Source organism: Tachysurus fulvidraco, chromosome 10, assembly GCF_022655615.1.
Source record: "Tachysurus fulvidraco isolate hzauxx_2018 chromosome 10, HZAU_PFXX_2.0, whole genome shotgun sequence".
NCBI lineage: Eukaryota > Metazoa > Chordata > Actinopteri > Siluriformes > Bagridae > Tachysurus > Tachysurus fulvidraco.
In genome coordinates, this window is record NC_062527.1 from 15,550,731 (window position 1) to 15,563,594 (window position 12,864).

Consider the following 12,864-nt stretch of genomic DNA (forward strand, 5'->3'; position numbering starts at 1 on the left):
ATCACAGAGTACAGTGGTCCAGGGAAGTCAGATGGCTTCCTTAGAACCAACGCTATTGTCTTGTGGGCCTTCATAAAAGGATATATAGTTTGTGTACAGTGGGTGTGCAAGGCCTGCCATGAACTGTGAGAAAAAGCCAAGGCTCTGCCTAGGAGAGATCTGTGATGGGCTTAAGCAGTCCTCCCATGCCTTAAATTTCATTGAGAGACTTTGCAGCGTAGCACTAAAACTCACCAGCCATTGTTAATTTACATATTGGTCAACTCACTGGGAAGATACCGCTATAATGAATCAATGCTGCTAAGCTGCAACTCATTTTGTAATTGGCTGGAACTCCACATACTCTGGAAAACTCTCTCAGACACACTGCTACTTGGCTCACCTCGTTTTAATGTGTTCTCAATTACTAAAGTGTAAAAAAAAAAAAACAGTTATAATACTTAAAGAGACAGAATCAGGATTTTTTTTTCTCCTTTACCTTTATTATAGGTTTCCTTTACATATAGTACATTCAGTACAATATACAAAATATTTATACAAAAATACACTTGTAAACATACATACTGTAGAAGCTTTGGTACCATAGCGTGTATAATATTTTCTCAAAAGTGTGATTTATGATGTGTGACACTAAATAAGGTTTGGCTCATATACAAAAAAAAAGGCTACAATAAAATCAAGAAAAGTCAAAAGAAATCAAAGCACTGTATTTTCTGTGTGTTTTACATAACAAATGGCTGTTTTAGTAGGTATAAGGCATGAGCCATCGCTACTGTTCTGAGGTTAGTTTTTATTGTTTCTTGTGATTTTTTTTTTATACTGTATATAAAAATGTGATTTGCCCTTTATTGGTTTAAAAAGTGACTTTGAGGCTCAACTATGTACTGCTATTTTAACATAAAGATACAGTCTCTTTTAGCAAAAATAAGTAACACAAGCCAATTTCACACTTAAAGAGTTGCCCTGCATCTAGTACCCTTAACCTGTGCTGTTTCACTAGTATTTCGATCAGAAGACTACAATGCTAAAGGAAGGAAATCATTCTTCTTTATAATACTGCATCAACGGTACACAATACCTCTATTCATTTCACGTACCTTCGATTCACTCATTAAAGTTAAACGAAAAAAAAAGAAAGAAAGAAATAATACAAAAAAATATTTAAAAATCATCTACTGTAGGTCATAGTTTCCAATATTTTTTTTTAAAGTGCAAATTTGCTACAAGGCTTAAAAGAATGGTCAAATATAGGGAAATCATAAAAAAAATATATATGTAGTTCTTTTGCTTTAGAAGAAAATAGAAAATACTTTCATAGACATGTCTTCCAAAAGAAAAAGACAAAAAAAAAATCTTCATATAGTGCTGCTACTTAGATGTCATTTGATGATACCATGATTCCAAAGTCTTTTTTTAAGATATAGAGTTTTAAACACACTGAACTGTACCATTCTCTATTTTATATTACTGTAAATAGCTCAACCTGATTTTTTTCTTGCTGTCTCTAACTATTCATACTGTAGCTTTATTCAGGAATGTATCAACTGCAAATTTTCCACATGGTCTCATGCTTTCAAAGTTTGCTTTAATCCATTTGCATAAAAAGTAATGCTTAGATTTGTTCAAGAGGGCATTTCAATATCTGTCGAAAATGCACAAGGTAGCACTCACCTACAGTAAACACAAACTGCATTCGCCAGACCTGATTTTTGTCCTGTAACATGGCCATAGGAATAAGTAAGCAGGTTCGGCAGGGTTCAGCTGATGTTAAGAAAGATGGAAGAAGAAATAATCATAATTTTTAGCTCAACTTCATATAATGCAGCATTAAAAACATAAGGCAGCTCATGGCAAGCCTCAACTTGAACCACTGTCAATGTGTGTACAGGTCTATTTATATATTATAGCACAGAATCTGCATATTTGATATGAATATTCACCTAAAAGCATTGACAAACTAGCAACAGCAATCGATAAGTTTTAACAGATCCCGTAAAAGCCTTGTAAATGTCGCCCTTCCACATGTATACAGAAATTTCTGAAACAGTATTTTTGTGCTGCTTTCGACTAACTAGTATTTCCAACCTAGGAGCCAGCCTAGGAGAACAAAACTCCCCTTCAGCTGCTAGCAATCCCTGCTAGTTTTTGCCTGAAGGATTGAAATGAGCCCAATGACTGTATATATGACAAACATATAATTTTAAAGCTGAAAATGTGTTTGATTGGGTTCAAATGCTCATCATGACTGTGTTTAGATTAGATAAGTCACGACTAACCGAACTACAATTTGCTTTCTGGGTAATTCATAATTTATTCAAATGAATGTAAATATAAGCAGACACTGTAACATACAAACTGTAACAATATCAGTAAACATCAGTCATCATTTAAACTCATATGTCTGCACCTCATGATTTTCTTCTAGCTCTGACACCTATCTGAATTGAGGGGTGCACTCTTTTATGCTCCTAACCGTAAACCTAGACTAAACATTCCTACCTGTAATTGTGATCAGAACATTCTTTATTTCCTTGCTAATGCTTGCAGTTCACCTGCATGACAATTGGCTCATTTTGTTCTAACTCTGTCAGAGATGGGAAATTTCGAGCTAGTTGTCGAAACGCAGCATTGAAAACACTGACCTTTCCACATTGAAATCTGTTCCTCCAAAATTTTCCCTAAGATATAGTAAGATGTTGTATGAAAGCTGATACAAGTTGCATGTAATAATCCTGACTGCTCTTGTACAAAATAACGGTTTAAGAAAGAAAAAAATTAACACTTTTAAATAATCTTTTAGTTTCAAATTTAGGCCACCTTATAATTTAAAAGGAATTAGACCAGTGTTGTGGTAACATAAGCCTATGGATGGACCTGACTGATAATAGTACATTTTACTTTCATCTTGGTATGACACACAATGGACTCACTGGTGATGTAGCATAGTATAATATGCTTCAGTATGATGTAGTCCACATCACATTAAAGCAAATAAACATTTGCTCTAAATAATTAGCTGGAGGTGACTAAGTATTAAATATGACGTTCCTGCAATGTATTAACCAATGGATAATTTGTGCCCACAAAATACTTATGATGCAATCCAATTGATGTAGATTAATCACTTGTGTCTAACAACCATCATGTCACCCTATAAGCTCTATATTAACCAGACGCTCTGTCTGCTTTTTGTTTGAATGTCAACCTCAGATTTTCTCCAGTGTAAGAGGAAGCTACATGGTGTTACAGGAAGCTCTCCTCTGCATCAGGAGTGTTGGAGTGGTCCTTTAGTTGATCTTTGCACTCCTGCTCTGCACTGGAAGCCTCCAATGACACTGTTTCTGCCTCAGATCCTACAGAGCTGCAGAGACAAAAAAATCCAAAAACCTTTTAAGATTCCCAAAACTCACTCTACAGATCAAATGACAAATCCTGACAGGAAGGATGTATACAAAATGTACATCCGATATGGTGATTACGAAAGAGTAGAGTTTCAGAACCCCAAATTAGAGAAGTATTATATCAAGAAATCTGCTAACATGTTTAATCGTTAGAAACCAGACAATGACTCAGGTCTACAATCATCCATGTGAGAACGAGGGGCATATGACTAATCTCTGCACACGAGCAACTGGTGCATCATCTTTCCTGTGCCTTCTGTGGTTGAATCTGTTCTGTGTATTTGTCTTACACAGGAAGCTGGTCCTACCTTGAGCGGCTTTCTGTTGGCATATTGACTTCCTGGCACTCTTCTTCAGGCTTGGGGTCAGGGATTGGGATGATGTAACCGTTATAAGGTGCTAGTGCCATCTCCTGATCAGCCTCTACGCAATGGTTAGGTGTGGAGGTTGGAGGGAAAATGGTGGTAGAGGGAGGGAGTGTGCCCGGGAATGGAGAGGGCACCCTGGGCTTGCTGCGTACCACAGCTGGATGATCACTCTTCTGAAAGCTCTCGCTGACCTGGGAGTATCGCTGGATAGAAAGAGATAGAGAGAGAGAGAGAGAGAGAGAGAGAGAGAGAGAGAGAGAGAGAGAGAGAGAGAGAGAGAGATTAGTCTACGTTCAACATCTGATGAGTAACAAGAACAAGATTTGTGTGTTTTGAAATCCAAGGCAACAGAAAAAAAAACATGTGGTGGAAACCTTTTTATAGCCGTCGGTAAGCATGTTCCCCATCTCTTGCACCAGATAGGAGAACTCTGGCCTTTTCTCAAACTTCTCTTCCCAGCACTTCCTCATCACCTCATAACTGCAAGGAATAGAAATGTGTTCGAGTTTCACATGGAACTTGTGCAGGTACATTTTTGTTCCTGAAGTAAGTTCCATGATGAGCAATGCATTCCAAAATATTCCTTTATGTTTATTTTCCTTTTAATAACATTACAAAAGTTGTTCATCAAGGTTTCTTTGGATATTTAAGGATTCTTGGCTTGCTAAAGGGGTTGAAACCTATGACAAACCGTGAACCTTCTCCAGTGCTTGTGCTCAGTGCCTTTTCAATGCCTTTAACCCTGGACAATTGTATTGTATTTTTTCAAATATATTCAACTACTGCACATGAAATGAACGAAATAATCAAACAAGACCTACATTTCCTCTGAGGCGTGCCTGGGTTTGGTCATCCGATAGCCTCTCTTAAGAGCGTTATAGAAGTGCTCGTTCATAGGAAGATCTGGGTATGGGGTTCCTCCTGTAAGAATAATGTTTTAAGAAGAGTGTCATATTAGTGAAAAATACATTTTCCAATAAAAATATGTGAGTTTATTTCTTAACAAATTAGATAATAAATCATTTTATTTGTATCTAGGTTGAACTTTGATTTAAATGATTAATAACTCACCCAGACTGAATATCTCCCACAGCAAAATACCATAAGACCAGACATCACTGAGCGTGGTGTAGAGGTTATGGAAGATGCTCTCTGGGGCCATCCATTTCAGGGGCAGGAAAGTCTGCAGGACACAAACACAATGATAATTTGTGTACGTGATACACAAACAACACATCTTTCCATAAGACGTTGCTGTGAAAATGCTTTAGCTCCTACCGAACATGTTAACACTTTGGAATAAAAGCACTTTTTTTTTTTAAAATTTCCTTTGTTAAATAACAGAATGTTTAGTTTGATTATCAGACAGATTATGTGGCACATCAGTCCCACAAGCCACGTAATAATGTAATAATAATTCATATAAACCTGTGAATTGAATTACAGTCTGCTTTTGTTGTAAATTATTATTCAACCTCTTTTGACCAATCAGAATCAACAATTTAACAGCACTATGGTAAAGCGTAGTACTTTTAAATGGAAAAGAACAAGGAGCCTCAATATGAACATACAACATGTTTATTGCAGAATATTCTAAAAAGGATTCGGTAGGTCACATTAAATTTCACCAGATCAATTTTAAATTCACAGTTGGACTCACGCTGCCTTTGGAGATGTAATTGTTGTCATGCATGATGTCTCGGGCCAGCCCGAAGTCACAGATTTTTACCAGTTTTCCTTCACATATTAAGACGTTCCTAGCTGCCAGGTCCCGATGAACACACTGGAATGCCCAGAGAGAAGAGATTTGTAATATATATTCACTTTTATTATTTATATTTATTTATAAATAAGGACTATACTAAACAGGTAACTATACTGTATATAGCTATAAGCTTTTCTTACATATCAACTTAATTATCTCTGTAAGGAATTCATGCAAATTGTAAGTACATTTTTAGTTTCAATCTGAAACACTCTCATAGATGCATAACATTATTAAACAAGTTCGAATATGTGATAGAATATTGGCCAAAGTTTGTATGGTCCTCTGCTCTCGTACATTTTTGGAGGCCAGAAACTCCATGCCTTGCGCCACCTGAAAGCTGAAGCCCACCAGATCGGTGTAGCTCAGAATAGGAGAATCGCTGATGACCAGTGAGAGGTCCACTCTGTGACCTGTAACACACACACACACACACACACACACACACACACACACACACACACACACACACACACACACACACACACACACACACACACTATTGTATCAATAAACAGTACATGTTGTCATTATAAAGATACGGTTCAATCCATCATTTTATTACTTTTGCTTTGAAAGATAGAAACACTATCCATAAATTATCAAGCATGCAAACTATAAATGAGAATTATTTTATTATTATTATTATTATTATATAATGAGAGAAAATTAAATTTTTTAATGAGTTTTGTTTCTTGTACCATTCAAATGTTGGCTTTGCTTTTATAATAACTGCATCAGTCCTTTAGACTGAGGTCTTGATGATGTGAGTCTACCTTGTTCCTGGTAGATGTCCTGCTGATATGGTGACTCATAAGGAGGTGGCTGGATATCAGCGTATTTAATGGTGTCTGATAGCTCTTGCATGGCCACATATTCAGTCATGTCCTCTTTCCTCATGTCCATATAACCACCATCACTCTCAGAGCCAAATGACACATAGCTACATGGCAGAGAGAAAATATTACATATATGAGAGCTCATTATGGATAATTATAAACATTCTTTACAGCATCGTCAGCATCATTATTATCATCATCATCATCAGCAGCAGCAGCAGCAAGAGCAATGATCTTTTTCAATGAAATGCAGTTTATATTATTTGACTTCACAAATTCAAATGTCTGCTATTTGTAGCATAGTCACTATAATTAGCCTGATGACTATCATAACTTCAAAATATTTGAGTACGATATTAATTGTAAGTTTCTAAATAAACCAAATATGTGACTGTCAAAACACAGTGGAGTTTTTATTGGACTTGTGAGGAAACCATGGAGAAGCTTATTCTTAATAATAAATAGAAAATTATTAGAAGTTGACGACAATGTATATTTTTTTTCCAATATTTTTATTACTTGCAAGCCAAATAATTAATAAATAGTTAAATATGTAGGAAATGTTTCATGACTACTCGGATCACGGTGAGCCCGAGTGGTTCGGATAAGTGCTAGAAAATGAATGTATGAATGAATGAATGTTTCATGACTAAATGCACTTCTGTTGTTGAGGCTATGTTGAAGAATTATTAAAAAGATTATAAAATATAATTTATGTTTCCAAAACACCTTTATTTATATTTTACTGTACTTTTTAGAATGGCAACAAATTTTAAGCAGCATTCATTATGGCATGTGGCCGATGACCTTATCTAGAGCAACTTACAATTATCTCATTTATACAGCTGAGCAGTTGAGGATTAAGGGCCTTGATCAGGGGCCAAGAAGTTGCAGCTTAGTAGAGCTGGGATTTTAAGTCTTGACCTTCTGATCAGTAGTCCAACACATTAACCCCCGAGCCACCACTTTCTCTACTTCCCCACTGCCTCAGCATTGCAAGCTGGTTTCAGTGTCTTACCCTTTCCCAGAAGGCACATAAGAGTCGATGGAGATGTGACTGTCACTGCTGTCAGTAAGGTGGCTCTTGTTAGCGTAGTTCTGCAGGAAGCTCTGCTTGTTCCTGTGCAGGTAGTCCACCAGGTCTCCGTATCGACAGAACTCCGTCACCAGGTACAGAGGACCTTCACATGTAAAGAGATTGTTCGTTTACTCTCCAAAAGCTCCAGTTGTGTTGTGCATGCAATACATTTTTATGTTAGGCATGAATTTACATTACCTTGTTTGGTGCAGGCCCCCAGCAGGTTGACGATGTTGAGGTGTGGTCCCAGATGACTCATGATCTTCAGCTCAGACATCAGAGCCTGAGTCTCGCTCCTGCGCGCCGTCGCTGGAGGACACCACAGGAGTAATTAACAATTACACACACCAAAGCATTCATTCATAAAGCATGTTGTAATGAAGGTTTAAATTATAACAACAGGCTTTAGTGCATTACATTTGAGCATTTTTACTGCCACTTTAGTAGAAGATTGGGAATTGGTGAGTCCATATGCAGTTGCTTCCACTACTCTTCCAAATGCCCCTGATCCCAGAGTGTGACCTAAAAAGTGTCAGACATGAGTCACTTTTCAATTTTACGTTTAATTGACAAGCCATCTCACATGTAAATAAAGATGTCAAGAAAAGTCAGAAGCAGAAGCAGCTACTCCTTATTTGGAGTTAAGCAGAATAGCAGAATAACTTCTTGGCTACTTGTTGATAATAGTATTTAATATTTTTTTTGGAAAATGAGATTTAATGCGATTCCCTATTATGAAAAAGTGCGAATGCTTGTACATTGTTCAAGTCTGAACGGGTATGTACCTAGGACTAGGCTGTCTCGAGGCATCTCCCAAGCCAGGTCATAAGGGAGGTGAACAGGGTCTACGTAGATATATTCATGTCCATCCTGACTCACAGACTCGATTACCTTCCATCTGATCTCATAACGTGGCTTCTGCAGAGATCACACACAAACACACCTTTGGTGTTAATAAAAACGCAAAATATGAAATTCTTTTAATTTGTATGTTCTAGTTATTATTATTATTATTATTATTATTATTATTATTATTATTGATTTGTTTACAAGGGTGCTTGTCCAGGTGTTAAAAACAAAACAATCAAAATATTAGCAACACTGATGACATTAGATTCTGAAATTTTGGTCTTTAATATATCAGCCATGTAATAGAATGACACCGATGATAGGAGCACTTTTAATATTGTAATCAAAGTAAGAGCAGTAAGGTCAGTAAGTATAAAGTTGAGATGCCACTGACCTTCCTCCACACAGCGATTAGGATGATGATAAAAATGATGGCTATGACGACTAGACCAAGAATAGCAGCCAGAACAGCCACCTGTGAGAAGATAGCTGAAAAAACAACAACCACAAACACAGGTATTTCTATATATATTTATCAGGGTTGTACATCATCATACCTGTTCATCAATCAAGCATTTATGAGCCAGGGAAAAAAAAAACTTAACTTTTATTATAAAAAAATTATACTTGGATATGATGCACATAAATTAATTTGCTAATATTTCAAATTTACTTTGAGCTCATCTATCTATCATATGCAGTGGCAGCATGTGAGAAATAATTTTTTATTCGTTATGACATTATACATTTACAGAGCGAGGTACATAAGTGCTTAAATCTCTATCATTGGATACATTAATGCTGGTTCACTAGGTTACATACTTAAGATACCATGAGTTCAAAACATTGTTCAAAGTTACAATGAAAAAGTTTTTTAAATGCAAAAAATAGGGAAAGAAGTGACTCAGCTGTCCGGACACCTAAGGGAAGTTCATTCCACCACCCTGGTGCCAGAACAGAAAAGAGTCTTGTAGTATACTAATACATTTACTGACTTAGGTTGCTTCAAATCAATGCTTTCTAAGTGTGCATATAAGGACATCAGAGACCATTTATCCATTTACATTGAAAATAAAAAAAACCCAAACCACACAGAATTACTTCCTTCAAAAACCCATAATGGATGTTGTTTTATAGCATCGGACGTGTGTTAGGTTTGTAACACAACAAACTAGGACACTCACTACTAGGGACAAGTCTGATGTCCCTTGCCCGAGCTCCTCTCTCGTTCCTGGCCTGGCAGCGGACAGTGATCTGCTGAGGAAGGAGAAACATCACCTGGCTGTACACCTGGTGGATCTTGCGGCTCTCGTTAAAGGTTGTGTTAGTCACAATGCTGACACTTTCTGTATCTGTCACTAGGGGGCTCCACATGGCGCTTTTGTTACTGCATCTGAACAGGACGAAAGGAAAAAACACATTAAGAACAAAAAAACAAAAAACAAACAAACAAACAAAAAAACAGCCGGAAGAGAGTAACATCATCGCCACACCAAAGTTCTTGCTATGCATTAAGATGACAGCTTATGAATAAATAATTGAGCCTTTTCTTCTTTTTTCCAGTTCCTACTTAACCCTCAGTATGGGAGCAGAAACTCTTCAGCGTGATTTAAGGCATATTCAAAGCCAGCTATAATGGAACAGCTTACACTATTCCTATCCAGATTTCAACACATTAGTGGGTCATAAATGTTGTAGGTTTACAAAACATATACAGCTGAAGTGATGATTAATGCATGGGGGGCCACCCAAAGGTGAGCTGATGTACTGCAATATATTTTGGACCACATGCTAAAGAGTCATACAGCATATCAGGGTCTTGCTGGAAACTTGCTGGAGTTACTACAGGTATGATGTTATAGAAAAATAATCAACAGTGAGTTGGTGTGTTGTGGTCAGATATAAAGTGTATTTTTTTTAAATAAATGTATTCCTTTTATAGCACAGTAATTCTCCAATGATTACAGATGTATTTACTAAAAAAAAGACACATCAAAGGCTACATTTATCCAAATATAGTTAAGTTTAAAACTTAAGATGATGATGATGATGATGATGATCAATAGTTGGACTGATCATGTTGATGAGGTTGATTGTGATGGTGATGACTGTGTACTCACTTGTGTATGCTGTCACAGGTGAACCACTGGATTGTGGGAGATGGGACTCCCTCTGCCACACAGGTGACGCCATGCTTCTTATCTGGCAGGTAATGATCTGAAAGTTCAGTTATCTGAGGGGGAACTGAACACAGAAGGAATATCTTCAGACTCATAATTTTAAATAGTAAAATAAGGATTATTTGCCTAAGATTTGGGTCATTTATAAACAGGAGATGGAGACAGAACTTTCTCACCTTTAACCACTAGATCAAAGGTCATCTCTTTAGAATCGTCCTCGTTGGCAACATGAATAGTGTAATGTCCTTTCTGCTCTAGGCGAATTCTCACTAGAGTTAATGTGCTGACGTAACTACAGCACCAAGACGTACACATGGTTAACACAGGTTCGAATAAACAGCCACCGTTCTTTCTGTCATCAAGACATTTGTTTACCTAGTCTCTTGTTCCTGCCTCGTGCTGATGATATTGTCTCCATTGATCATGGCTCCGTCTTTGGTCCAGTGGATTTGAGGCTTGGGATACGCTTCTACCTCCACCCTCAGCTCCACGTTCTCATGCAACAATGCGGAAATGTTGGGGCTTAGAAATGAGCTCAGATCGACGAAACCTCTCTCTGAAAAAATAAGATACCTCTTATCAATTTCCCACTCGTTAATGCTGTGTATACGGTTTCAGATTTATAGCCCAGGATTTAATGACTACATCCTGATGCCTATTTTAACTCATTATGTTAACGTTACAGGATGCACTTTAAGACAAACGAGTAGTTTAGTGACATGACTTATTATGTCCAGTTTAACCATGGTATATAGTCTTCTCTGTCATAAACATTTCAAAAACTCATTTAAAGCAACACTACAGGATGTTTTTATTATTTTGATGTTAAAGCCAGTGAAAACTTTTTTATATTGCTTTGTCTTTATATGATATAAATACATTGACTAGTTGAGATGTCTGTAATTGAATTCATTATTTTGTAATCATTGTTTTGTCTGTACTGTGTCTTGTAGTTTCACTTAATGTATCTTCTTCAAATAGGAGAATGCTTTTCAACTGAAGCGATGACGATCCATTTGTCCTGCAATTTTACTCTTGTATGAAGCCCAAATTCTAGCCAAATGTATGGATTTAATGCATGCAAACTAAAGAGGTAAATTAAATTTGCAGTTCTAACCTGGTTATGAAGCATTGTTTGTGTACCTTCTACAAATACCTCCAATTCTGAGCACACTAGAAAGCAGTGATCATTTTATAACTTAAGTACGGCTAGTATATTGTATACATGACACTACAGGGTTTGCTAAAAATGAGCATTACTATCACAATGACGAATTGTCTGTAGAAGAAATAATCATTTGACTGAATGGAACATCAATGCATTAATGCAAATGCTCTAAAAACTTCCTATGAGCTGCTGGGAATTCCCAGAACGGAGCTTAAATCAACTGGATCATGTATCTTCTTTGTACTCTTTGTCTGTAACTATGTGCTGTGCAGAATTTAAGGTTTTTCAAGAAAACCAAAAAAAAAAAAAAATAAAAAATAAATAAAAGGAAAACCTCCAAGAGATATAGTTTGCAGATGTCTTGTGCTTTCTTTCCTCACAACTTTTTGGCATTTCACTTTTTGTCAATGTTTTTTTTTTTTTTTTTTTTTTTTGGGGGGGGGGGGGGTGTTTATTAGCATTTCGGATTTGTACTCTTTTTAACACGATAGTTGGGATGGGAGGAAGATGTCATGCTGTTTATGTCCTGAATTTATGAGACTGAAAATGTAGTGTTTATATTATGTGAAAGAAAGAAAGAAAGAAAGAAAGAAAGAAAGAAAGAAAGAAAGAAAGAAAGAAAGAAAGATGTCACTATTTGTTGCTATTTTGCTTTTTTGTAAATTATTTCACTAATACTTTATTTTTGTGATTTTTTTTTCAATTTCTAAATTAAACATGGATTGATGGATTGCATTGATGGATCATTTGGCTTTGTGTAGGGAAAAAAAGTAGAAAGAGAAGTAAACAAATCCTCTATAATGTAGAACAAATCTTAGTCCAGCATTGGAAGTGGAAAAGAACGCACTGTACGCAATGCATGGACAAGTGTTCAGACTATTTGTAAGGAAACTGTATACATATATATATATATATATATATATATATATATATATATATATATATATATATATATATATATATATATAATATTTGTAAACATCAAGATAATAAATCAGTCATAGTATATGCATTAGGTTTAAGAAGATTTTCTCCTGAAATTAAGAATGAGGTAAAAAATATGATATAATGACTCAAATTATTTAACTGTGTACTTTTTTAAAGTAAAGCATCCTGCCTTATTATTCATGCACCGAACAAATACCTGCATGCATAACGGGTTCAAGTGTGTGTGTTTCATGCATAATTCACACCTAAAAGCAATTAAGTTAATTCT

The 12,864-nt window shown here is 36.2% G+C and overlaps 1 protein-coding gene across 5 annotated transcripts in view; it reads right to left on the reverse strand.

The window, feature by feature from the left end:
• Window positions 1-460: 460 nt before the first annotated feature.
• Window positions 461-12,864, reverse strand: part of pdgfrb (platelet-derived growth factor receptor, beta polypeptide) — a 40,842-nt gene continuing 28,438 nt past the window's right edge. For all 5 annotated transcript variants that reach the window (XM_027165178.2, XM_027165175.2, XM_027165176.2 and 2 more), the window contains 17 exons: window positions 10,856-11,036; window positions 10,657-10,772; window positions 10,421-10,544; window positions 9,485-9,693; window positions 8,695-8,789; window positions 8,237-8,369; window positions 7,869-7,973; window positions 7,650-7,760; window positions 7,392-7,554; window positions 6,311-6,477; window positions 5,832-5,947; window positions 5,430-5,552; window positions 4,841-4,952; window positions 4,591-4,690; window positions 4,144-4,249; window positions 3,710-3,972; window positions 461-3,361 (listed from right to left, as the gene is read on the reverse strand). In XM_027165178.2, the coding sequence (XP_027020979.2) occupies window positions 3,244-3,361; window positions 3,710-3,972; window positions 4,144-4,249; window positions 4,591-4,690; window positions 4,841-4,952; window positions 5,430-5,552; window positions 5,832-5,947; window positions 6,311-6,477; window positions 7,392-7,554; window positions 7,650-7,760; window positions 7,869-7,973; window positions 8,237-8,369; window positions 8,695-8,789; window positions 9,485-9,693; window positions 10,421-10,544; window positions 10,657-10,772; window positions 10,856-11,036 (2,342 nt within the window). In that variant the 3' untranslated portion in view covers window positions 461-3,243. The remainder of the gene's footprint in view (window positions 3,362-3,709; window positions 3,973-4,143; window positions 4,250-4,590; window positions 4,691-4,840; window positions 4,953-5,429; window positions 5,553-5,831; window positions 5,948-6,310; window positions 6,478-7,391; window positions 7,555-7,649; window positions 7,761-7,868; window positions 7,974-8,236; window positions 8,370-8,694; window positions 8,790-9,484; window positions 9,694-10,420; window positions 10,545-10,656; window positions 10,773-10,855; window positions 11,037-12,864) is intronic.